General features: G+C 37.9%; 4 protein-coding genes and 1 non-coding gene across 6 annotated transcripts; 3 read left to right on the top strand and 2 right to left on the bottom strand.

Moving 5' to 3' along the window:
* Positions 1 to 101: 101 nt before the first annotated feature.
* On the top strand, positions 102 to 12,789 carry LOC145482173 (enolase-like). Of its 2 annotated transcripts, XM_081460785.1 has the most exons (19): positions 122 to 207; positions 1,769 to 1,899; positions 2,358 to 2,450; positions 3,149 to 3,244; positions 3,842 to 3,900; positions 4,511 to 4,580; positions 5,126 to 5,193; positions 5,663 to 5,804; positions 5,964 to 6,053; positions 7,346 to 7,402; positions 7,570 to 7,650; positions 8,220 to 8,284; positions 8,781 to 8,835; positions 9,465 to 9,549; positions 10,444 to 10,473; positions 11,068 to 11,154; positions 11,508 to 11,616; positions 12,112 to 12,170; positions 12,574 to 12,789. In XM_081460785.1, exons 2-19 carry the CDS (start codon positions 1,791 to 1,793, stop codon positions 12,638 to 12,640), a joined length of 1,422 nt encoding a protein of 473 aa, XP_081316911.1. In that variant the 5' UTR covers positions 122 to 207; positions 1,769 to 1,790; the 3' UTR covers positions 12,641 to 12,789. The 2 variants fall into 2 exon arrangements, with proteins under 2 accessions (XP_081316912.1, XP_081316911.1); XM_081460786.1 differs by lacking the exon at positions 1,769 to 1,899 and having other exon boundaries at positions 102 to 207.
* Positions 12,790 to 12,868: 79 nt separating this feature from the next.
* LOC145482174 (myeloid leukemia factor 1-like) lies at positions 12,869 to 20,751 on the top strand. Its single transcript, XM_081460787.1, has 7 exons — positions 12,869 to 13,819; positions 16,970 to 17,192; positions 18,064 to 18,192; positions 18,457 to 18,529; positions 18,811 to 18,897; positions 19,423 to 19,521; positions 19,950 to 20,751. The coding sequence occupies exons 1-7, from the start codon at positions 13,773 to 13,775 to the stop codon at positions 20,243 to 20,245; spliced, it is 954 nt and encodes a 317-aa protein (XP_081316913.1). The 5' UTR covers positions 12,869 to 13,772; the 3' UTR covers positions 20,246 to 20,751.
* Positions 15,229 to 15,301, bottom strand: Trnat-ggu (transfer RNA threonine (anticodon GGU)). The gene has a single exon. It is a non-coding gene; the product is annotated as a tRNA-Thr (tRNA).
* A 310-nt stretch (positions 20,752 to 21,061) lies between the features above and the next one.
* Positions 21,062 to 22,464, bottom strand: LOC145482178 (uncharacterized). The gene is made up of 2 exons (XM_081460792.1): positions 22,289 to 22,464; positions 21,062 to 22,020 (listed from the first exon to the last, which is right to left on the bottom strand). The coding sequence occupies exon 2, from the start codon at positions 21,994 to 21,996 to the stop codon at positions 21,457 to 21,459; it is 540 nt and encodes a 179-aa protein (XP_081316918.1). The 5' UTR covers positions 21,997 to 22,020; positions 22,289 to 22,464; the 3' UTR covers positions 21,062 to 21,456.
* A 409-nt stretch (positions 22,465 to 22,873) lies between these two features.
* Positions 22,874 to 25,823, top strand: LOC145480353 (uncharacterized). Its single transcript, XM_081458643.1, has 2 exons — positions 22,874 to 23,259; positions 24,176 to 25,823. Exon 2 carries the CDS (start codon positions 24,183 to 24,185, stop codon positions 24,684 to 24,686), a length of 504 nt encoding a protein of 167 aa, XP_081314769.1. The 5' UTR covers positions 22,874 to 23,259; positions 24,176 to 24,182; the 3' UTR covers positions 24,687 to 25,823.
* The last annotated feature ends 1,034 nt before the right edge of the window (positions 25,824 to 26,857 follow it).

The raw sequence follows: 26,857 nt of genomic DNA, 5'->3' as shown, positions 1-26,857 counted from the left end.
TGGGAGTTACTGAATCGCGTGATATAAAATCTTCTCTGATTGGTCATTTTTCAAAACCAATCACCAGTTGATTTATTTTTGACCAATGGCGTTCGTGCTTTCAGTGACAGAACAAGACTTGCTCTTTGCCTTCCCTCACTGCACTGCACTTAAGAGGAGTCCGTGTACACATTGTCAGTGACACTGCAAAATCTGCTCCTTTTAACCGTAAGTCAACCTTCTTTTCTGTTTTATGGGCTTCTCTTTTAAGGATTTTTGCTTATACTTGAAAGATCTTTCCAGCCGTTGAGAGTTTCTCAGCATTCTAGAAGAAATTATGCAAGATCATGTCATTCCAATCCCCTGCAACTTTTTCCGCTTTTTCCTAGACAAATAATAAGTAAACATGATAAATAGTTCGTTTTGAGCTGAATTGATTATGGCATAACGAAATTTAGGTTTTAAGTTATTGTAGTTTTTGACATGCAGCTAAATCTTTGCAATCATGGGATGAAACTTTTCCGTTCGCCTGATTCAACATCAGGTGATATGGAGCCTGACCCATGGCACGTAACTCCCAGAGATACCACAATCCTTCAGCAGCTTTTCATATTATTTGAACAGTAATGACATCTGGCCAGTGATCTTTGCAATTTGTTTTTCTTTTGTTCAAATCACCACACCTAGAGGTTCTGGGTGTCACAAGCAGGTACTGGGGTCTGGGAGGACTTCCTAAAATTGAGCTTCACGGCTCTTGCTTGAAAATGATTAATTTGCAATATTTTCCCATTTAAATCTCCAATCAATGAGCTCAGTTAAAATATTTAGTGTCAGCATTTTTACTGATCTATGTTCCCAAATGATTTTTGTCTAGTACAAAGATAACAAGGGTACGGCAAGGTGAAGGTCATCAGCTAAATTTTACAGTATCTGACATGTTATCTCCTTTTTTTGATTTTAAAATAGTTCCTGTTGTTTTCACCCTTGTTCTACACAGCACTTTACACAGAGTTCTGGTTATAAGCTCTTTGGAGTTGCTGGGTACAGTCTACAATTGCTCCAGGGCATTTTATCGTGTTTCACTCACAGTGTACCTTGTTTTGCACTAGAGATGTAGCTAAGGGCTGGCTACCAGCTAATTTCACTGGCTGAAAGGGAACTTAATTGGCTGAAATTTGGTGCAAAAAAAAATTGTGCAAAGGCCAGAAAAGTCAGCTGTGCTTGTGTTGAACTGACTTAGTGTTTTCATAGCTGCATGCCTGTTGTGCATCATATATTACCCCAAAACTCAGTGTGTTATCTCATGACCGATTGAAGACAACAAGTTGACAGAGGGCGCAGTATGTGAAATGACGTAAAATATATATGTTCATACATTTCATTAATAAATGTAGCAACTGGTGGGAGATTCTCCTCAAAGGAGGGTCCAACATTTGTTTGGCGGGATGCAAGAAAAGGGTAAGAATGGAGGCAAGATGTGGGATGAAAGAAATTTTAATGGCAAGATGCGCGATGAAAATACTTCGGTGGAAGAGGGATTTGCTCATTTTGACAGGTGGGATGTGATTAAAATTGACGGCAGGATGTGGGATGGAAAACAGAAAAATTATCAAACGTTACGGATGCTGCACGAAGAACTGCAACAGTTAATATAACCAGATGGGATCGGCAGAGACATTCTGAGTGGAGCATGATTGAGCCAAAAATTGTGGCAAAATGTGAGATTGAAAAAAGCCTATGTTGGACCCTCTGAAATATCAGAAATTTTCTTTTTGGATTTAAAACTTAGGTCCCATGTTGCGCTGAATGGAATGAACCTCCTAAAGTCCTCCCAGACCTTGGTGGGGAGAATTATCCTCTCCTCATGTCAACTTAACCTGTTCAGATGTAGTTTGTCCACTATCCCCGCCCCTGCACAAGGTGATTTCCTTTCACCCTTTAAAAATATTTTTGCTCATTAAGTCTCCTTGCATGACTCCTTTCAGGCTAGGAATTACATGTACACCAACTGCTTCACAAAGTATTTGTAAATTGTATGTTATGGAGGGGCAAAATCATTGTGATAGCTGATGGCTTAAGTAAAGAATACAATTTTTAGTAGGAAAACGTTACTTGTTGATTCTGTAGTTGTTTAAGTTAAGACTACCGTCTACCAGACAAATAATGTACAAATAACGTACAAATAATGTTAAACTCCTAGTTTCAAACCATTGATAGTCTCAATTGCTGGATATAAGCCCTGGCAATTATAAGAAGAAATATTATACACTGTATTTAGTAAATTATATAACTTTGAAGTGTAAAGAAGCTTGCAAGATGCTATCAATAATGAGAAGATAATAACATTATTATTGATTAGGAATGCTAAATTTTTACAGGAAAAATGTCTGGTGTTAGCAAAGTTTGTGCTCGCGAAATATTTGACAGCCGTGGAAACCCCACAGTCGAAGTTGATATCACAACATCTAAAGGTAAATAAGTTGTTTTGTTGATAGCTTTGTCTTAATGTGGCTCTTTTGGAAAGTTAGCTTTTCCATTTTTGTGAATAAAACATAGGCTTGATTTCATCTGCTCTCTTGAGTCTGGTGTACATTCCTCCCCAAGAAAAGAGGAGGAGGAGCATGGACTCCTTTCCCAAACAGCAGCTGGTAATCAAACCTAGATAAAACATTGTTATTCATATTGTTATTGCAAGACTTCAAGGTGCTCAATCAGTGCACTTGGATTCTGCTCATGCTCACGTTTTTAAAATATGATGAATTCTGTAATACTGGAAATTATAAACTTATCAGAGGATCATTATCTTGATTCAAGTTCTTGAAGACTTTCTTTTGGTCAGATAGGTGTTTTCAAAGTTGTGCTTGCAACCTGTCGCGGTCTTGAAATTTCCTTGTGGCATAGCACAGTAGAATTTACAGTGGAACCCTGTAAATCTGGTCACCAACAGCCACAAAAATTTGGCTGCATGAACAGGGTGGCCATATTAAAGGGGCTCTTTCAATAAGAAAATGCCTTACTGAGCTTTTGTTTGGACCAGAATAAAGTGGCCGTAATAACAAGGTGGTTTTATTAATGGGGCAGCTGCAAGGCAGGGTTCCACTGTATTACTAATTACTTTTACCATACATCGCCATCATTGCCACTATGGTAACATGCTTTTATTTTTTAGGGTCATTCCGTGCTGCGGTGCCGTCAGGTGCATCAACTGGTATTTATGAAGCTCTAGAACTTAGAGACAAGGATCCAAAAAGATTTCTTGGAAAAGGTAAAATTATAATCAAATATTTTCAGGAAATATGACAACAATTTTGGATGAAAAAACTGTATTCAGTTCTGAAATAAAATTCTGCGCATAGTCAAAACAGTTTCAGACATGTCCTGTAGCATTCTACCTCTTCGATTCAAAACCCAAAGTTCAACTGAGTGATGATATTCTTCCAACTACATGTATAGCCTCCATGGAATATAAGAACATTTGATGAGAATCAAGGTGTAATCCATGGTGTTTTCAGGCATTTCCTATGTTTGTAGACCACATTAACTTTATTTAGAAGTTAATGAACAGCGTTCCCGTTGACAAGTAGTCCTACTATGTTTTAGAGGTGTACATGCAGAAGTTGACAGAAATTTTATTGAAGGTCGACATTGAACCACTAAAGGAGTCCATGGTTATTTTAGTGTTACATTGTTCTTTCCAACTGTGAATCAAAGAATCATAACATCTCTAGATCCTTCAAACGTTTTGACTGGTAATAATTAAGTTCTATTTAGTGCATACCTCCTCTTCAAAGCTCAATTACCCAGGAAGTTTTTCTTGACATGTGAATAAACTAATCAACATTTTGTCTCTTAATTGTGATAGGAGTTCTAAAAGCTGTTGAAAATGTCAATTCTATCATTGGACCAGCTCTCATTTCAAAGGTGAACAAAATAGTTATTAATAGCCAGCCACTCTTTTTTCAATGAGCCCCTACACTTATTAGCACAGAGTTACACTAGAGATTTTAAACAAACAGTCATAAGATTGTAAATGATGTGTTGTGGGAGGAGGCAGTGTGGCTGAATGGTAAGGGTGCCAGTCTTGAAATCCGGGGATTGCGGGTTCAAGTCCCATTCTGACCACTTAAGCTGGTGTTGTTCTTAGTAGTCCCAGGTGAAAATCCTTGGCCACATTTGTAAATGAGCAGTGGTAACACTTGCCAATGGCTTAATATGTTCCCAAAGCATTTCTTGTTCTCCCAAACTTCCAGTTGTGCTTCTATAACTCATAATAATTCTAAAACCTGGAAAATGTTTTCTTTTTTCTTAAAAATGGTTTTTTTAAATTCTCCAATTATGAATGTGGGATGTTTATGGTTCACATTTGCAAGTCTCTCAAACTGAGGAATAAATGAGCATATAAGAGAACTTTTGTGAAACTTTCCTTTTAATCAATATTATTTAATGTACACAAATTAAACCTTGATTTGAATTGAAGCTCTATATGTTTTATTTTAATCTAAGCATTTTATTGATTTTTGATTTTTTTAAGAATGTGGATGTGACCAAACAAGAAGAAGTGGACAAACTCATGCTTGAACTTGATGGAACTGACAACAAAAGTAAATGAAGAAAAATGTTGTTTTTGATGTTACATAATAATAGTATTAGGTACATAAGTGAATTCTTGAACCCTTGGGTCTTTTATTTCATTTAATTCCTTCCAAATGTACCTTAAAACCATAAAAGAGTGATAACAATGTAACACATGTTATCACTCTTCTGCTGTGCTTGTAGTCCAGATAAATTGAATTGCATGTCTTTGATCTCATTGGTTAAACAAGCGGTCCGAATTTTCTCTTGTGAACAGCTCACATTTTTCTCCCAGGAGCTGTTCCATACTTGCCATTTTTAACAACCTTAGATCTCTGTATCAGTAAATTGAACAAAACATTTTGACCAAGGTTATTTGGTGCACTGAGCTGCAGAAATAAATGTACAAATACATGTGTTGTTATGAATGTTTTCAACAAAGTCAGTTTACACAGAGGTCTGCATGTGAGCAAAGGAAACAGCTTGGCCAACATTTCTACATCTCCAGCTTGTGTTTGTCTGTAACAGCTAGATCTGAATGTGTCATGTGTTTGTTCGTTATTGATGGTTTCAGCGAAACTGGGAGCAAATGCTATTTTGGGAGTCTCACTGGCAGTTTGTAAAGCTGGAGCAGTGCACAAGGTAAGGCTACATTTTAGCTAACTACAAGTTAATAAATAAATATTACTAAATTTATCCAGGCTACATTTTTATTAACTCTTTGGTAGATTAATTGTGCTAATCACAAGGTGCTTAATATAATTGAGTTTGTTGTTGAAAACTTTTGAGCATTGATTTCTCACCATTAGAAATTACCAAATTCATGATATTAATTCTTCTCATGGATTGCTTCTATAGTATTGGTGCTCTCCCCTGGATGGTATTCTAGTCCATCATACAGTATCTCAGGCTTTCATATCATTTCATAAACCAGTTTGTACTCTTGGGTAAAAAATGGTAATTACTAAAAAATGTTTTGCCCACCAAGAACGTAGCACCATCACCCTAACTCAAGACCTCAATACAGACTTACAAATTTAGTCTAATCTGTTATCTGTCAAGTCTGGATTTATCTGTTGAATGGTTTAACTAGTATTTGTTGTTCTTTTAGGGAGTTCCTCTGTACAGGCATATCGCTGACCTGGCCGGCAATGATAAAGTGATTCTTCCTGTGCCAGCTTTTAATGTCATCAATGGGGGCAGCCATGCTGGAAACAAGCTTGCTATGCAGGAGTTTATGCTTTTACCAACAGGTATGTGTTTATTTTTTACAACAACTACATGAAGAATTTCAGTGTTCAGCTTGAAGTGATGAAGGCACCAAGACAGTATAGATCTCCATTTTATTTTTATACATCTCTTTCATTAACAGATGAATGAAAAGTCTATATTTGAATCTTTGCTATTATTAGGTGCTAGCAGTTTCAGTGAGGCAATGAGAATGGGTGCAGAAGTCTATCAGAATCTAAAAAATGTGGTGAAGAAACAATATGGAATTGATGGTTAGTTCATAAAATACAAGTGTGTGAGATGCATAGACTTAATATTTAGCATTCGGTACTTCTAGATTAGGGGTGGCAAATGGTCCCTCTAGAACCATCAGTCTCAGAAATTTTTTTTTGAAAATCACAGGACTTGCAGTCTCAGGTTTTTGGGGGGTTATCTGCATGCTGCGGTCTTGATTTTTTCACAAAGTTGTCTTGGAGTCTCAATATTTTGCAAGGCTAACAGAGCTTCAAACTCCCAATTTTGTTTGTTTGTTTGCAATGTTGTCTGAATGTATTAGAGTTTGAACATTCACACTTGCATTTAAAACACTTTGTTGAAGTCTAGTTTAAAAAGTTAAAATGTCTCAAGCTCGAAAAAAACCCGATAGTCTTGCCTTCTCACAAAGTCGCACATTTACCATTCACCACCCCTTAGATTGAGCGGTCCAGGAATTGAGTCCTAGGTAGAGTCATTGCATTGACACGTTACTCTCATAGTGCTTCTCCCTTTCCTGGTATGCAGTGAATTATGCTGAGTCAGCGGTGGGCAACCCAATCACAAACCCACTTGTTTAATAAATTTAACTAGTTGAAATCAAAAAAATTTTATCATTGACTCTTGAATGGCTGAGTTTAATCTTAGCTATTAGATGAAGTAACATTTTTCAAAAGAACATCGTGACCTGAAAATACATCCACTATAACAATGTTAAATGTGTATGTTGTAGGTCAAAAATATGAAATTCCTTTGTCTCTTAATTAAGCCTAATTATTCATGGTCTTGAATAATTAGGCTTAGAAGACAAAGGAAATTGAGAATCAAACTAGGTTAAAATCATTTTAACCTGAATTTCATTTTGACCTACAACATGTACATATTGAATGCAACTTGTTAACAAGTTGCATTCAATATAAATATATTATACAAGTGGGCACAAACTCTTGCTAGTTTTAAATCCGGCTGCAGGGGTTTCCTTTTTCATAATAAATAAGTTAATTAATCACATGGCATTCATGGAAAGCAGGCACTTCGTTATTGTTTTTATTTTTGTTGTTATTAGGTTTAATTAGTAGTAGATTAGTATCTTAACAATGTCATTAATGCAATTTTAGTATTTACTTTAAGTCCTGATGTTTTACCTGTGTATGAATAAAGTTAAATAAATAAATAAATAAATAAGTGGCCAAGACCATGTAAGTATGCACTACGGATGAAATAATTTTAATATTTCCAAGCTGTGCCCCACAGAACGTGACTTCTTATGTATTATCAAGTAATTATACGAACCCTGTTATTTTTCTCACAGCTGTCAATGTGGGTGATGAAGGAGGGTTCGCTCCCAACATTCAGGATAACAGGGAAGGTGAGGTTTTGTGATTGTTCATGTGGAAGGAGTTGATAACACTGTGACATGGCATGCTAGTGTGTAATAACTTTGAGACACTGATCATTTATATCCGTAAGTGCACCTGAAAACTGTTGCCGCTTAATGTTGATAATGTTAGACACTGATTTCATTCATTTTGACAGGTCTTGAGCTGTTGAAAACTGCCATTGAAAAAGCAGGTTACACTGATAAAATCAAAATCGGCATGGATGTTGCTGCCTCAGGTATGATTCAATGTCCTTCAAGTATTGATTTTACTTTCAATCTACTGTGGAGAACATTAGCGGATCCAGACCTTGAGCTGAGGAGGGGGGCGGGGGGGGGGGGGGGGTGTTTTGCTTGCCCTCCCAGCTTTTCTTCCTTCTGTGATTTCTCCTTTTTTTATTTAAAATAAGCGGGGGGAGGGGGGCGGGCCCCTCCCCTAGATCCGCCACTGGAGAAGGCATCCTCTAGGCCAGTATCTCATCCAAGAAGTTACAATTGTCCATATCTGGGAGTTGAAAGCTGGTCTGGTTAGTCACTAGGGTTTCAACACAGATGTCACCCTTCACATCACAAGCAGTCAGGTGAAGGGTTGGCAAATTGGTCTCTAGGAAATTGAAAATCAAAATCTCCGAATTTTTTGTGATGAGGTCTGAAGCCTTGTTTTGCTTGTTGCTGTCTGTCTCTCAGTCTAAAGTCTAAAGTGAGATTTTCAGAAGGGGGTCTTGGCACCTCAGCAAGTCTATGGCCTACTTAATGTACAAATATGATTAGTGTTAAATGCTATGCTTTTTCCTTGTGGTAATTACAGAATTCTATAAGGAAGGAAAATATGATTTGGACTTCAAGAATCCCAACTCTGATCCTGCTAAATGGGTAAGTATCCAGTCACAAAGAAACAGAAAAATCTACTGATATAATTATTGTTACTGTAAGACTATCTTAAACAAATATAACTCAATGTGACCTCACAATTTTGCATTATATATGATAATTAAGAAATGACAGTGGTTATGAGGAAACGTTAGGTTGATATCAAGCGATCTTCCTAGAACAGGAAGAAGAAGTAATCATTTATTTCATTTTTTTTTCATTTTATTTATTTGTTCCATTCTAACATTACAAAGATAAATATAAAGTAGACAAGTAAGAGGAGAAATGGAAAAGGGCAAAGATATAGCAAGCTAATTAGATGCCCTTGTTTAATTGACAATAATAATTAGGGTAAAAAAGTTAACTTAACACAGGAGAGGAAGAGGTAATTAATCAATGCATCCACAATGGTTATTTGGCATAATATTTGATCTAAATATATTAATGTATATTAAATGAAATACTTTACTTCATTTGGTTGGCCTTTTGTTACCCATAGATTACTGGTGAGCAGTTGTCGGAGATGTACAAAGATTTTATGGCTAATTACCCAGGTAAGGATGAAATTTGTTGACTTGTTCATTCCAAGAGGTCGAAAGTGCACCACATGAAAGTATTGCATAATTATAGAGCTCTTCCACAAGAATAGTTACACACCAGGGTTTCATCCGACAACTTAAAAGTTGGAACCACTTTGCACAGCATATCAAAAGTGTTGCATGAATGTACTGCTCAATAGCTTTCATTTGAATGGTCGCACACTAGAGTTTTGTCCACAGACTTAAAAGTTGGAACCACTTTGCACAGAATAATAAACAATTCTCACGTGAAAGTACTGCTCAATAGCTTTCATTTGAATGATCACACACTAGGGTTTCATCCACAGATGTAAATGTTAGAGGTCACCTTGTACAGCATAATACACATTACAATGGGAAAGTACTTCTTTATAGGTTTCATTTCAAATGAGTGCGTTGCAAACTAGGTTTTCATATGCAGACAAAGTTCTAGGTGCACAGAATAGGTAGAAAGTCCAGGCGATTTGACAATGAGGTTCTCTTTGTTATTTCTATAGAGCAACAACAACATCTTTATTTTCTCATTATAAATATGAATATAGGAAATGTGGTGAGAAATGGTATGATGGCTTTAGGGTTTAAAGCTTGATGTGATTTGTCTTTAGTGGTGTCCATTGAAGATGCCTTTGATCAAGATCACTGGGATGCCTGGACTCAGCTGACACAATCAGTTGGTATCCAGATTGTTGGGTAAGTCGCACGCAGGTTAATAGTAAATTCAGACAAATGTTCAAAATGTTCAAATGTTGTTGTTTACAGTGGTCAATGCACTTAGCTACACCTGCAATCCTGGCCAAAACTAGTTGTGACACTTGGGCTGTATCACGTATTCCCCATCCCCCTTATCAATGTTGAAAAATATCGTGTTTTTTCCAACAAAAAGGGAAAAAATCGCCTGATTATCAACATAGTAAGTGGGGGAAGGAGAGAATGTTTTTCGTGTCCCAACTTTTTTGTCTGGGATTGTAGCTAGTTCACAGGCATGCCACTTAAACTGAAGGAAAGAAATATATCAACTAAACATAATAGGCTTAAAAATCCCAGCTGGCGGGAGGCAGACCAGTTAGCTATTTACAAGCATGACTGAGGAGTTGAACTAGGGTCTTCCGAGAAACAACTCCAGCTAAGAGGTCAGAGCAGGCTAGGGTTGTTGGAAAGGTGGATGCTATCCACTGGATAAATCACTAGTGATTTATCCGGTGGATAGCATTATCCAGCCTTCAAACAACTGGGGCCAGGGCTTGAACCTGCGACCTCCGGATTTTAAGTCCAGTGCCCTAACCACTCAGCCACGCTGCCTCCTAGCGAGTCCCATCAAACTGGTTGTCTCCCTTTACGCTTGCCAATGCCTTGGCCAACTCTTACATTTCTCTACATTTCTCTTGAGCTCTCCAAACTCTTGCAAGCGTATATAGCTCAATAGATGCTTGCATCAAGCAATTCTTAAGAAGCCATTTGAGTGTAATTCTTTGTTTTCTTGAACTTAGTAGGAAAAATATGAAAATTATTTCACAACAAGGATTCTTTGTGTTCTTTTTTTCCAAAACGTTTCTTTGCTAAGTTGTTTTGTTTTTGTTATATCAGGGATGACTTAACTGTGACAAACCCAAAACGGTGAGTGCAGTGAGTTTTTTGATGGAGTATTAATAAACAGGTTATTGGTATTGTAAGACATTCGGTGAGAGCAGTACAGCCTGTAATGCATGATTTTCAGTCCTTGCCTATTGATCAACAACATCTTCAAAAGGGGCTGAACTAAATATTCAGAACTGCTTTGGTCTTGCTGAACTATGCACTCTGATTTGTTCAAAAATTCATCCTACCATCTTAACCAATCAGATACAAGCATAGAGGGGGTAAGTTTCTAAAGAAACTGTGGTGCTGCGTCGGTGGGGAGTATAACAAGATAATTTGGTTTTATCAACTGGGTTGATAATGTGAAGTGGCCACCGTAAAGAGATTCGAAAGCTGACGTTTCGAGCGTTATCGTCGGAGCGAATCAATACAAACATAGATAGGTGAATGGGCCTATCACAATCCAGAGTATATGCACCAACCGCGGGAAAACGCGCATGAAAAGTAAAAGTGATACAATACTAGATTTCTTGAGATACTTATTTGAAGACAACTTAACCTGTAACAGCCATTTCAACAAGAGAAGAAATGTAGCTTATTTTTGCTAACACGTGTTTTCTTCTTTGACTTAAGCATCAAAATGGCTGTGGAGAAAAAAGCCTGTAACTGTCTCTTGCTGAAAGTGAATCAGATTGGCTCCGTCACAGAATCCATTCAGGCGTAAGTAGCTACAAATATCAATTTTACTTAACGTCATTGTTAGAGTGAGGAAGAACGACCTCACAATGAGTGTAATGTGCTGATAGAGTGGTCTGGGTTCAAAAGCCTTACGGGGCCTTGCGTTGTTCTTGGGTAGCCTGGAAAGGGGGGAGAGGGTGGAGGATTGGTTTAGGTGAGAGGGAGGGTGGGGGCCAAAACAGGGATTGTACGTAAACTGAACTCACACATATTTATGCGAGCTTCCTCATGACTTTGCCAGTCGGAACCAGGTAAGTCTGTGAAGGGGAGTGAGAAGTCAACAAAAGTTGCCGCGTGTTACTTGGCATTATTTCTGAATATTTTTTTCTCCTTAGCTGTAAGCTGGCTCAGAATAGTGGCTGGGGTGTGATGGTCAGTCACCGCAGTGGAGAAACAGAAGATACATTTATTGCTGATTTGGTGGTGGGATTGTGTGCCGGACAGGTTAGATACACTCAAAACTCAGCAGACTTCAATTGTAAATAGTAACTTAGCTAGACAGATGGTTCCATTTTAGTGTTAATTAATGCTCAACTCGAGAAGATTGACAGACAGACAGACATAGATGGACAAACAAACACACAAACGAAAATATGAGCGTGAGGCTGAAGGCTCTTTTAAGAGTCGAAACAGACAGACAGCCACGGTAACTCAATACGGTTGAATAGCATCTGCGAAGGAACTAGTCAATATCAATATACACTGGAACCCTGTTAATCCGACCACCAACGGGCCACAAAAATGGTCAAAAATCTGGCCGTGTTATCGGGCAGTATTTAAGGGGTTCTTTAAATGAGAAAATGACTGTCTGAGTTTTTGTTCGGGCCAGTATAAAGTGGTGGTGATAACGAGGTGGCCGTATTAACGAGGTGCACGTAAGGTGTGTTTCCACTGTAAAAACTAGCCCGTTGCAATTGTTTTTCTTTTCTCTTCTTTTAGATCAAGACTGGAGCTCCTTGCAGGTCGGAACGTTTGGCCAAATACAACCAGCTTCTCAGGTAATGTGTACCTCCAATAAATCACAATTATTTCTTTGTTTTATTTCAGCTACGAAGTACCCGATTTTCCTGAAAAATCTGAACAAAATATTGCAAACAAATGAAATGGATGTATCCCCCCGAAGTTTTTTTTTTTTTTTTTCACAAGCGCTGCAAAGCTATTGAAGACATGGTGCGAGCAGGCCTGTAGGGAGAGCAAGCACTGCTTTGATAAATTACCTTAAAACACCCGAAAATTTTCCTATCGTTATTAACTCCCTCCTGATCAGAACATAGCGCGCGGACTCGGAAGCTTGCACAAAGCTTTGACGTCGCCTTGTTACTCGCCATCCCCTTTACGAAAACCGCAGGCTCAAAATATCGTTTGAGACTGAAATTAAAAGTTGTTCCTTCTTTTTGACAGAATTGAGGAGGAACTGGGAGCTAGTGCCACATACGCTGGAGGCTCGCTACTTGCTGGAGGGAAGTAAACCGAACAGGTTACAAAGCGTGTTAAACGAGCTAAGCTGGAATGGCTCGCTCAAAAGACTTGACCGTCTTTCTTCAAACCACATCTGAAATTAATAGTGTTTAAAAGTATTAGAAGCATAATAAATGGTAAAATTTAACGATTACGTCAGCTTTGTATGTATTGAGTTAGTTTGGTGACGAAGGGAAGAATCCCCGGTAGAATCGCATTTGCAATGACGGATTGCGGCGCGGGCAAGCGAAGTGTCCAAAATCTCCTATTTTTTTTTTCTCTCGTCGTGTTTCGCGCTGATCCCCGACAACCCGAAAGCCCGGAACAGTACTCAGCACCGGGAAAGTGGAAAGTATAGGTCTCTGCACTGCTATAGTGCTGGTCGTAGTTTTCACGATTGGTTACCATAGTTACCTAACCCGCAGTAAAGTATGTTGGCTTTTTGTATGGTTTCAAAGTGTTGAAGGAACAAAATAATTCTCACAAAATAATTATGCAGGGTCTGTTTAATTATCTGCGGTATTGTGATTGTTAACTTGCTAAGAATCATCATATCGATGGAGAGCAAATATTTGGAAATAAAAACTTGTCAAACGAAAATCCAAAATGACACAGTGCGGGTATGCTTATCGGATCGGTTCCTTTTGCTTACGGTTCGTTAGCCTGCGAGCAGGCTCACGTTGGAGTACAAACGCGTGCGGCGTAGCCGCGTGCGCGAAATCGAGCGGCGAAGGCGCGAGACGGGGTCGCTTTGCTCTTCGCCTCTTGCGCATGCTCGCAGGCTAACGGTTCCTTGAAAGTCTGTCTATTCTCGGAGCCGGTGGGACCTAGGCACTACTGACTAGTATAGACGCAAGAGACCTTGTATAAAGACGGATTAGCGGCAAAGAAACTAAACTAGCAGAGGAAGAATATTTTAAACTCGTTCGGTCTCCCTTCATCTCCCCTGCTCGTATAGGCAGCCTGGGAACAATAGACTGCGTAACCTCGCCTGTTGTGGTACGTACATGCGTAAAAGCATTCTCCTCAAACAGATCCCTCAAACAGCGCATGTTCAACAGGCTGGCTTAGCAAGACCCTAGCAAGATCGAGAAAGTTCTTGCTCTGTAAGCATTACAAAGCAACATTCGTGTTAAAGAATAATGTTTCGAGGTGGTTTGACTGATTTTGAAGACGACCCGTTCTTCAGGTAAGTATTAAATGATAAAATTGGTCTTTCGAATTAGCAACTGGGCAGTTATAACGTTTTGTTTACATTGAAGTGGTATGAATTTTACAGAAATTATAAACTTAAGCGTAAATTTAATAATACCTTGAGTTTAACCTTGCAATTGTTGGAAAATATAGTGGTTTTATGGATTAAACAAAAACATGAGCGACAGCAGAACGGTTAACCAGTCAATACAATGATATACATCACTGATGCCAACATGTGTTTTCAATGTGAAAACAGCAATTGAAACTTGTGTTCATGTACCGCAACAATCGAACCTTCTTGAGGAAATCCCTCATTCACAGCTTGTGCTGCATACAGGCTTGGCGTAGTTGTGTTTTTAGTTCTGATGCGTAGAAAGAACCGTTTCCCTAATCAAGCAATCAGCTTCCCCACACCTCGTTACTTGTGTGTTATTTAAATTTGTAATTGTAATTGTATTGAGCTGAAAAACCCTCTTAGGGAGCATCAATCAAGTTTGTATGTATGTATTTCACTATTCATGTTTTATATATATATATATATATATATATATATATATATATATATATATATATATATATATATATATATATATATATATATTCTAGTTTACCTTTAAAGAAATAGAAAATACAGAGAAAATTTCAATTGCAATTTAAAAAAACATACAATAATTAACACCTGAGGTCACAGTTCCTTGTTGTTTGTGTGCAAACATGTTATTATGTTGTTACCCAAATTTGCCAACCAGTTTAACAAACAAGTCAGTGATATTTGCATTTGAAGTATATATGAAATAATTCATATTTGAACTGCGGTAGTAGGTGAAAGTGAAGTGTGATCATCGCAGTAAATTTTCCAATTTAAGCAACTGGAAAGAAGAAGTCTGAAAAAAAAAATCAGGGCTTCAACGGGATTCGAACCCGTGACCTCCGCGATACCGGTGCGATGCTCTACCAACTGAGCTATGAAGCCACACATTGGGAGCGAGGTCAATTAATTGAGTTCATATCTTCCCGTGAGTGAAATGATGTGAAGTATATATGAAATAATTCATATTTGAACTGCGGTAGTAGATGAAAGTGAAGTGTGATCATCGCAGTAAATTTTCCAATTTAAGCAACTGGAAAGAAGAAGCCTGAAAAAAAATCAGGGCTTCAATGGGATTCGAACCCGTGGCCTCCGCGATACCAGTGCGATGCTCTACCAACTGAGCTATGAAGCCACACATTGGGAGCGAGGTCAATTAATTGAGTTCATATCTTCCCATGAGTGAAATGATGTGAAGTATATATGAAATAATTCATATTTGAACTGCGGTAGTAGATGAAAGTGAAGTGTGATCATCGCAGTAAATTTTCCAATTTAAGCAACTGGAAAGAAGAAGCCTGAAAAAAAAATCAGGGCTTCAACGGGATTCGAACCCGTGACCTCCGCGATACCAGTGCGATGCTCTACCAACTGAGCTATGAAGCCACACATTGGGAGCGAGGTCAATTAATTGAGTTCATATCTTCCCGTGAGTGAAATGATGTGAAGTATATATGAAATAATTCATATTTGAACTGCGGTAGTAGATGAAAGTGAAGTGTGATCATCGCAGTAAATTTTCCAATTTAAGCAACTGGAAAGAAGAAGTCTGAAAAAAAAAATCAGGGCTTCAACGGGATTCGAACCCGTGACCTCCACGATACCGGTGCGATGCTCTACCAACTGAGCTATGAAGCCACACATTGGGAGCGAGGTCGATTAATTGAGTTCATATCTTCCCATGAAATGATGTGAAGTATATATGAAATAATTCATATTTGAACTGCGGTAGTAGATGAAAGTGAAGTGTGATCATCGCAGTAAATTTTCCAATTTAAGCAACTGGAAAGAAGAAGCCTGAAAAAAAAAAATCAGGGCTTCAACGGGATTTGAACCAGTGACCTCCGCGATACCGGTGCGATGCTCTACCAACTGAGCTATGAAGCCACACATTGGGAGCGAGGTCAATTAATTGAGTTCATATCTTCCCGTGAGTGAAATGATGTGAAGTATATATGAAATAATTCATATTTGAACTGCGGTAGCAGATGAAAGTGAAGTGTGATCATCGCAGTAAATTTTCCAATTTAAGCAACTGGAAAGAAGAAGCCTGAAAAAAAAAAAAAAAAATCAAGGCTTCAACGGGATTTGAACCCGTGACCTCCGTGATACCGGTGCGATGCTCTACCAACTGAGCTATGAAGCCACACATTGGGAGCCAGGTCAATTAATTGAGTTCATATCTTCCCGTGAGTGAAATGATGTGAAGTATATATGAAATAATTCATATTTGAACTGCGGTAGTAGATGAAAGTGAAGTGTGATCATCGCATATATGTATATATGAATTATTTCATATATACTTCACATCATTTCACTCACGGGAAGATATGAACTCAATTAATTGACCTCGCTCCCAATGTGTGGCTTCATAGCTCAGTTGGTAGAGCATCGCACCGGTATCGCGGAGGTCACGGGTTCGAATCCCGTTGAAGCCCTGATTTTTTTCAGGCTTCTTCTTTCCAGTTGCTTAAATTGGAAAATTTACTGCGATGATCACACTTCACTTTCATCTACTACCGCAGTTCAAATATGAATTATTTCATATATACTTCACATCATTTCACTCACGGGAAGATATGAACTCAATTAATTGACCTCGCTCCCAATGTGTGGCTTCATAGCTCAGTTGGTAGAGCATCGCACCGGTATCGCGGAGGTCACGGGTTCGAATCCCGTTGAAGCCCTGATTTTTTTTTTCAGGCTTCTTCTTTCCAGTTGCTTAAATTGGAAAATTTACTGCGATGATCACACTTCACTTTGATATTTGCATTATTGACCAAGTGACAAGGCCAATATGCAGCCACCTTGACCAAACAAGCTTGCTTAGTAAGGGATTCATTATATGGAAACTGCAGGTAATCTCAAGTGGGCAAGATCACGCCATCTTGCCCTCTGGAGTAGCCAATCACAGCACAGGATTCAGTTCATCTTGCCCACTTACGGAGCTAGCCATATAATAAAACAGGTTGCGGTCATCACAACAGACAAGTAGCCTCAAAAATTGCAAGTGTAATAATCCTCCCCACTCATTATATCATTTTTTTCTTTCAGGGATCACCATCAGAGAATTTCATCTATGATGCGGGGCTTTCACGACCCATTTTCGCATTTTGGGTTCCCCTCAGCTCTCCCTGGTATTGAGAATGGAGGACGGGCTGGCAGGTCAAATCGTGGCAGCCAGCAGTTGGCTCAACCCACTGACATGTTTGGCAGTATGTTTGGTGACATGTTTACCAACATGAACTCCATGATGGCAAATATGCACAGAAATTTTGTAAGTTTGTACAAATAAGCAGTACTTGCAAGCTATACACATAAATAAATACAGCAAATTATTTTATAGACAGGAGTGTTTAAAATCTTACAGAAACAGTGGACGTGAAAAAAAAAAAAAGCTGAAAAAGTCCCACCCCCCATCCCTATCACTTTTCTAATGGTCTGTCCCTTACTGGAAAGTATACCACTCGTAAAATTTATGAGAAACTACATCTGCCTCTGGGACTCGAGTGGCTGATTTGCCATATCCTCACCATACAGTGAAGATATTGATGACTTCTTTGATATCATGTTTGACCCTTAAAATGTATTTAAATTTGTTGGTGTATGATCAAAATACCTTTGAATTTTTCTCAGAAGTCTTCAGCAATCTTTGGTTATCTTTGGAAATCTTCAGTTACCTTCAGAAATTTTCAGAAAATATTCACAAATGTTCGTGTGGCCTTTGTACAACTTTTTAAGAGCCCTCACAAATTTTGGAAACTAGTCAAAAATCTGTGGAAAGTCATCAAAAACATCATTATTAGTAATACATGGTTGCTTGTTGATATGAAATTTCTTTTCATGTGTTCGTATTGAATTGAACACTCCAAGAGAAATAATGATAACAATAATAATAATAATACCCATGTATTATTCTCTATTTATGATCAATCTATCAGACATAAGATTTTCTTACCAGCTTATGTTCAAGTTTGCTGATAAATTCCTAGTGATGATATCACAAATTCAGATTGTTCAGTGAGTCAATCAGAACGCTTCATTATGAACCAGTTTGTTAATGTTGTAAAACATAGCTCAATATTTATTGACACTTGTGTTATATATTGTGTAGTGTTGTAAGTCTTTCTCTTTTTTTAATTCATTAGGAGCAAATGGCAAATGACCCTAATACCTTCAGTTACTCTTCATCAAGTGTCATGTCATATTCAAGTGATGGACAAGGGGAACCTAAATATTTTCAAGCATCCAAATCCACTAAGAAGGCACCTGGAGGAGTAAGTGATGTAAACCTGTAAAACCTGGTCAAAACTGTTTCATTGGTTGATTAAGTACCGCATGACTTCAATCTGCTTTTTGTGTTTATCCCTTTCGTGCAAACAGTGGTTTAAAAAATATCTTCTTCTTGTGTGCTAGTCTTGGTTTAAATCTACATATCTTGAAACTTACAAGACAAACATGTTATCCTTGTTGGTCGTTATGAGACTTTAAATATATATGTGACTTCCTGCTTAAATATTCTCTCTTTGTATTTCCTGCAGATTAAAGAAACACAACATTCTGTGCGAGATTCTGAATCTGGATTGCATCGTATGGCAATTGGTCACCACCTTGGTAAAGTTGTTATCCTATCTATTTTGGATAATCTTGTGTCTGTTATTTCTGTGTTGGTGATGTAATAATTATTATACATTAGTCATTCTCATTATTTGTTTCAGAATTTTTAGATAGCAAATATGGTCTGTCTTCAAAATGTCATTAGTTGCTAAGATTTTTAATAGAACAAAGAAAGCTAAAGATCAATGAAAAACAAAAAACTTGAACCATGGATGAGAGAAAGAATTACGTGGCCCACAAAGTAGTAACTATTTTTTGCTTTTCCCTTCCACCCACAGATGATCGTTCTCACGTGATTGAGCGATCAATGAACAGGAGATCTGGACAGGAGGAGAGAAAACAGGATTTCATCAACCTTGATGAAAGTGAGTTTCATTGCCTATCATAGAATTTGGATTGTTTAATCTAATTAAATTGTTTACTCCAATATGGATTGTTTACTAATTAAGACAAGGTTTCCACAGGTAATGAAATGGTCAGGGGAAAAAATTCTTCAAGGTCAGGGAAAAGTCAGGGAATTTTATTTTGAGTCAGGGAAAATTGACATTTTCAAGAAAAGTCAGGGAAAATTGAAATAATTGAACACTGCTGATTTAATACCAGTGAAGGCTGGAAGAAACATTTGAGGCCACTGTGATCTCAACGATATATTTACTTGACGAAGAAGAAAAATTTGCTGAAAACTTATCAGTCTTAATGATAGAGTGGAAGGATGGCTGTAGAACAAGGCTAGAAGCCGCTATTATATTTGACATTTTATATTTAGTTGGTTAGCAAAATTTTATTTTTATCAGGGAAAAGTCATGGAATTTGGCATAGTTATGCCTGTGGCAAGCATGTAACAAGATTTTGTTATCTAATGAGAAAAGAGTTTTGTTTGTATTGGATAGGTGATGCTGTAGCTTTTGACCAGGAGTGGAACGAACGAACCACGCAGTTCTCCAATATTTTAAGGGACAGACAAAGAGCTACCATCAGAGGTCTGGAAGGTATGTGTCTTGAACTCTGAAAAAAGGGTTAGGTTTGGTCAGGTATAGAGATGCACAGCTGAGGGTCTTAGTTAATAGCACAGAATGGGCATGCCACTTCTTTCTCTTTCTTTCTAGAGAAATATTTTATCCAACGGGGTCACTTGCAGAGATGTACAAGTTTGCGCATGTCAGACCCTATTGTGTGACCAGTCAAATGAAAGCTGCTGAGTACGGTAGTTCTTTCATGTCATAGACTGTGGCTCTAACTTTAACTTGCGTGGGTTAAAACCTGGTGTGTTACAATCCAAATTAAAGCTACTTGTATGAAGTAGTACTTTCGTGTGGTACTGGCATATTGTACAGTGTTTGTTGAACTTCAAGCATATAATGTCAGACACAATGGACATGATAGCTTAAGGGATTTTCCTGGTACTTTCCTTTAACAGATCCAAGAGGGAGGCCTACCCATCACAGCCGACATGAAGGAATTGTGGCACCCTCTAGGAAAGACACTGGGACCATACGAGATAAGGACAGGCTGAAAGTGAATGGTGAGGGGCTAGGGACTCACAGGGAGTTTGACAACAGACACCATCGCCATGGAGTGGCACGAGATAAGGACTGGGGATCAGGAGACTTCGAAAGAGCAGGGAGAAGTCATAAACCTAGATATGACCGTGAGAAGCACGTGCGAGTAAACAGCCGGCCAGTAAATAGACACGAACCACGTGAAGGACTGTAGACTAACCTTTTTGTGTGCAAAAACTTTTCAGCAGCAATATTTATCCACTAAATCAAGTGCTGTTATAGTAAGAAATTACTGGACTTTTCTAGTGCGGTTTGAAGAGTTTGGATTTGCACCTTAATTAAAGAATTAATGACTTAAAAGTTAGGTATAACCAGAGTTTAATGATGGATGATTTTATATACTACTTTGCTTCTCGACGTGGCTGTAGTTTTATTTAAAGTTGTTTTCTTCTAAATGAAAAAACGTTACTGTATGGATTTGTTATGCGTAAGTGCACCTTGTTGGCATGTTTTGTAAAGGAGTTAGGTTCAACACACAAATTCTCATTACTAGACTCCATAATTATGTATGTTAATGTTCAGGAGAATTTATCAATGAAGAGAAAAGTTCAATGTCAGTACTGTAAGTTATGTTCACACTCATTGTTTGTGGTTTGTTGCTGGTAATGTTCTGCATTCTAGTTTACACAGCATAACTAAATAAAGATGTGATTTCAAGTTCTCGTCCTTTGACTTGTGCATGAGTGAGTGTTACAAGGTCTTGAGTTCAACTTCATCCTTCAAGCACCTGGGATAGCAGTGTATAATTGCTATAGAAAAGTTTCTTTCTTTATTTATTTGTTTACTTATTTATTTATTATTTATTATTATTTACATGTGGCCCAGTTGTAAAAAAATGGATTATGCTATACTATCCAGCGGATAGCATGGTTTATTTTGTTAACACTTATCCACTTGATAAGGATTTATCTGGTGGATAGCATTGTCCAGCCTTCGAACAACTGGGGCTTGGTTGTGGGGTGGGGGGGGGGGGGGGGAAATCTCAAAAACAGTGGTCTATGAAGTTTTTTACGCTTGGAAAAAGTTTGTGAAGTGTGAATTAAATTTTCCAAATTTGTATCAGTGAGGCAGTCCGTATTCTGGGCTGGTCATATTACCCATGCATCAATTCTGAAAAACAATATGGACGAAATGATATCAGACCGCTAGTCCCACGTGCGTACTGGGCGTGACTTATCTTTGAGAAGGGACAGGAAGAGCTTATAGCACATTTCAATATGGATAATTTTTATAATTAGCTAGGTGACACCCGTGTCGTTTGTCATTGCATAACTTTCCAAACAGCTCAAAACATGTGAACTTTCAGCGATTTTATTCAGACTGCAAACACTAACACAGCTGTTCATGAAATTTCCGCTACGTCTATCAATAATACAGCGCTATCAAGGCATGAGCCGTGCCGATTATATTTCCTATAGTTTCTCGGACATCTTCAACAAATTTTCCATTATATGTGTTTTCGTCGTCAAACACCGCGCGAATTTCCTTTCTCAAATCTTTCAGGCACTTTTGCACATGCGCGATGCGAGGTACGCTGGCTTTGCTAAGCCGTTGTACAGTTTGATTCAGTTGGCTGTTGTTACTGTTCAAACTTGGCGTGATTTCATTACAACCCTCCTTTACTGAGCGCAAAACCGGGACTCCACTGTGTCCTCGCTCTGACTCGTGCATAATTAGGCTCCATTCCTCCATCGTCGCCACCAAAAACAGAAGATCATCTCGCTGCTTCTTCATTGGACCTTGCATCTTCTCCAGTCTTCCCACGGTCTTCTGTAAACGTTGTTTATTGGTGCAGATCATTTTCATTGACAGGGCGTGGCTTGTTTCTAGTCCATCTCCGGTGATGCCGAGTTGTCTCGGGTGAAGAGTGTTGCTTGAGAGTTCCATTGCAACTCTTCCACTCATTCTATATATGTAGATTCGCACCCTCTACAAGAAAGGAACGCAGTAAAACTGTATCTTAATTTTCCTGTCTTACAGAAACGACGAAAAAGTATTAATTTCAGATTTGGTTTATTCTGTGTTATATTTTAAGACAGAAACTAAATTTTCTCGCGTTTTTCGCTGAAGATTGAGCTACTTTTATCAATGTAAGCGAACGAATTCGAAATTATTAGAAAGGAGTTGATATACCTGAAAATATGTACACTCCTTAAAACATTCTCGCTCCCAATAAAATTGAAATTAGAATAAATACCTTTGTCCTTTCCTTTAAGCTTCAAGTTTGACTGATGATTCCGCCTTCGAAATCAACGTTTGCAACTTTTTTCTTGCAATTTTGGGATAGACAGAGTGATATGGAATTCAGCTAGTGAAAGTGAAATCGACCACAAACAGAACGACTCTGATCAAACCTTGGTTTTCAGACACAGCCTTTCCACTCCCTGAATTGTTTTGAATTGGCTTCCGTCAAAGCAACCAATAAAACTGTAGATTATTTGAAGACAGCCATGAGCAGCTGGAAAAAAAATGCCTTTCAAGCGCCAGGCTATGATATGCAAATGACCCGAAAAGACTTTGAAAGGGGTTCGTGCGCTTACTGTAAAGAAGATTGTATGTGAAAATTGAATCCGCGGTATTTAGAAAGCGAGAAGCGTATTTAACCTCGCATTCACTCAGAATTCGAAAAACGCCTTTACCTTCAGGATTAAGATAAGCAAAAATATTTTGCTTGAGTATGACTCTTTTTTGCTCGACAGGAAATAAATATTTTATTAAGGACTTTAATAACCCCTGTAATAAAGCCATGGCAAACAGAGAAAATAATTCAGTTTAATTATACAAACAGTAAGACGTAGAATAAATCTTTGTCCTAAAGTAACGAGTTAACGTAGAAAAAAAATCGGAAAAAAATCTCAACGAAGAACTAAATTCAGTGATTTCAGACAAAATCCCACGAAAGCAATAATGAAGTGAAGTAAGGCACTTATTTCTTGCACCTGCTCGTACGAACCAATCAAATTTACTCGCGCATTCGCCGAATGGTAATTTGGCGCCACAATCTCACAGTGTTGCTTTTGCCATTTGCTATTTAGCATACTGTCGCCCCAGGGGGTTTAGTGATGTCTGGCAGCGCCCAAACTATACCTTATCATAGCAAGAAACAGCGAAAGCGCTTTGTTTTGTTGCTCTGTTATTGAGGAAAAAGAACTTTTTTTCATCAAAACGGTAAGTGTGCTTTCCAAAAATATTTCCCCGGCCTCCTTAATGAAAGATTAAGCATTCCGGCCGTCTACAATTTGTCGTTTTTGAGGTTGTTCAGAATCTACGGTGGCTCTCTGATACTGCATGGCATTGCTCTACGGATCGCTCAATCTCCCGCACCGTGGAAACTGACGAAACAAATGCCACAAAAATCAGTTACGTTTATCACAGATATCTTTTATTTCGGGCTTTAGGGCTTAAAATTTTAAAGGCATCTATAACACGAGAACTTAGATTCTTCTATAAAATTTCGAATCAACGTAGGTTGACTATCAAAACAGTATTTCAATTGACTTTATTAATCGGATCGCGAATGTCAGAATATGCAAATTGACATGGTTGTTCATATCTGAAGAATTTTAAAACAATTTTTTATCATTCTGGGCAATATTAAGCCTGATTTTCTTTTCTAATCCGACAAATATAGACAGCTTTCACATTGGAATTTACTGCTGGATCCTTTAATCTTGAATTTGTCTGTTTTTCATGTCGCGTTAAGACATTCTGTGATGAAAGAAACCAGCGACCGACAAATTGAAACAGCGGTAGTTGTGTTTCACAAAAAGGCGTGAAACACACGAACAATTTACAAGTTTACCGTAGCTTTTTATTTTTATACAATCTTTTAGTGGGGGAAACCAATGATAAATGCAAGTTTATACAAATTGCGGTTTCTTTTCCGAATCAGGTATGCATGAATTCAGTTTTCAAAATAATTGGGTGAACATTTAGAAGTGATCTTTCCAGTGCTCCAAGGGAGTAAATTAAAACGCGTTGAATTACTTGCAATTTTCTTACCTCGCCGCGTTCACGGCTAAATTTATTTATTTTGGCAAAGAACTAGTATAAAAATAATGATGAACTTCTTTTGCTTCCACAGTTAAAACATGGAGACACCAATTTATGTCAATGGAACAACTTCTACCAGCGGAAAGAGTGTTTCGTTAAAACGAGTTGTAAACCAGAAGCAAGATCTACAAAAAGAGATCGCCGATCTTGACAAATTACAGAATACGTTACTTCAGCAACGTCAAGACCTCGATTTCCTCAACGAGAACATTAAAAGCTGGGCGCAAAGCTTCGACAAAATAGAACGAAATAGCCAAGGTGTTCCCTTTGTGAGAAATGTAAAAGAAATTTGTGCATTGATAGAGAATCACTTGAATGATATTCATGGTGATTTTTACTTCAGAATGCAGAATTTGGTGACCGCGGACGTGCCCTGCTTTCAACAGGTTTACGAAGCTCTGGAGCTGTTGAAGAAACAAGTGTCAAAAATTATCCGCGATGACGCCGCTTATAAGGCCTCGTTTATTGAAGAAATTCGACAGCTTCTGGGACGGCTGACTGGAATCACTGATACAATGATGGAGATCTATTTTGAGCAATAATCGGCAACATCTTGAGGCGAATTGTGTGAAGGAGATTAATTTAGAAGAAATTATTTGAAAATGCTTCCATGTCGTTTCAAAGATCGAACTTTATTTTTGTATGTCAGTTTGATTTTTTGTTTTTCGTTTTGTTTAGAGTAGCGTAAATAATTATATTTTCATGGTACAAGAATATTGTACTTCTTGTTTAAGAAGCAACAAGTGTAGTCAGTTAATTTAAGTGGAAAATGAGACCTTTCACGGTCACAGTGAAATCGTATAGAAGGATTCTGATGCGACGCGACTAACTCATCTCGAAGGAAGAACTTTACTTCCAAACTTCGCCTGATGTATTTAGGAGTGATAAGTTTATAAACAGGAACAGAAATGATTAAAATAACAAGTATCTTAGTGTCGTGAATTGTTTCTTGCTTTGTTCGCCTTGACCTGTTTTTATTAGTTTTCCTTGGTAAAACGTATGGAACTCATAAAATATATATTGTTGGCATTTGGTACATTTTTACAACACCATCAAACAAGAATTAGATATCGTCATCAGCTTCTTCTTATACAATGATCAAGATCTCTCTTATGCGGCCCTGTTTAGAGAGATCAAGGCTGGCCTTGTGGCGATCGAAATTGAAGAGGTTAGAGCCTCAAAAAAGGAAAGAAAACCCACACCGTTTGAATCAAAATTGAATGGTGAAAAGTAATTGCTACTGACAGCGCCACTATTCATCAACAACTGCAGCTGAATTGACTCAATAGAGGAAGTTTCAATGGTGATTTTCGTGCTTCTCAGTTCGGTTTATGCTGTGTTTGCAACCGAGCTATATTCGTACGCGAATATACATGTATTGCTGTAGAGGTGATCTTGTTGATCTTCAGACAAGCGGTGAATAAATACTGCCAAAAGAAACCCACAGTTGATACATGTAACGAATAAAATATAAAGCATCGCACAAACAAACTATGCGTTGAAGCCGGATGGACAAACACATTTTTGTTGTTACATTCTTATAAGGTTGAAAGTAAACTACTGTCTTAAATCAAGAACGGTAATTTTTCTGGTTATATATACACATGAATTTTAAATAGGATCCAAAAACAGTCTCTTAGGACCAAATAACATGACCATCTGCTTTTAAATTGAACGAAAAATACCTCTAGAATAAAAATGTAAGAAAACTGAATGTGTTGTACTTTTTTTTAACTCAATGGGCATCCTACAGGCTATGCGTATATATAAGATTATTTTTATCTATAAGTTGTACCGATGCACATTTATGATGTGTGCTTACAACGCACAAATTTGTGTGGAAAATTAAAAAAATGAATAATTGACGATGGCTTACTCATTCAAAGTGTCGAACTGTGATTCGACATCTTGTGTTATCTATATATGGTAGGGTTGACTGTCGCAGCTAACTCGCGAAAAATATTTCAATTACACTCTTTTCTTCTTTGTGTCAAACAAAATCTCCTGTCAAATAAGATTTTTTTTAAATTTGCATAAAATATAAGCGAAAGAGTGAATTTGAGTCAAGTTTCACCTGCGCTTGCTTCAGCCAATCAGAGTTGAGATTACAAATTTTCGACCAATCAAAAGAGGGCAGCATTTGACCTGGCTCATGCGCAGTTTGTACTAGTTGGGTGGGTCACTGAATGCGGATTAGATGACTGGAAATATATCGATATTTCTACAGACTTCCCTGAAATAACATTTTCCGTCCTTGTGATCTCACCCATTCCACAAGGAACTCGAAAGCGATTCTAGATTATCTACACTTGAGAGGTAAGAAAACACGCAAGTGTCGTATTTCATGATCTTAAAGCATTACATCCCTTCTCATTTAAAATTCACAGCACCAAATATAACAACTCAGTCGTTGGTTATACAAATATCATTGGTATTAAAGCTTCTATTGAAATTCAAGTATTTTTCTACCCTAGTTTCAGATTTTACCATTGTCTTTTCATACACCTTTAAAGATATTAAGCTAAGATTGTAAGTTGAGTGTTTTATACCCATCTGATTTCTCGCTTGACATATATATTATTTTAATTTATTCATGCAAGGCTTAAGGAACGTATCAATGCAAATCGTTCAGTCACCTTGCATTCTAGGTTGAAACAGACGAAATCGAGGGTGCACGCGCGTATGTCTATTATGCCCGCTCGTCTGTCTCCAG

Source organism: Orbicella franksi, chromosome 3 (genome assembly GCF_964199315.1).
Source record: "Orbicella franksi chromosome 3, jaOrbFran1.1, whole genome shotgun sequence".
Lineage (NCBI taxonomy): Eukaryota > Metazoa > Cnidaria > Anthozoa > Scleractinia > Merulinidae > Orbicella > Orbicella franksi.
Note: the sequence above shows the minus strand (reverse complement) of the source record. Positions and strands in the feature narration are given on the sequence as shown.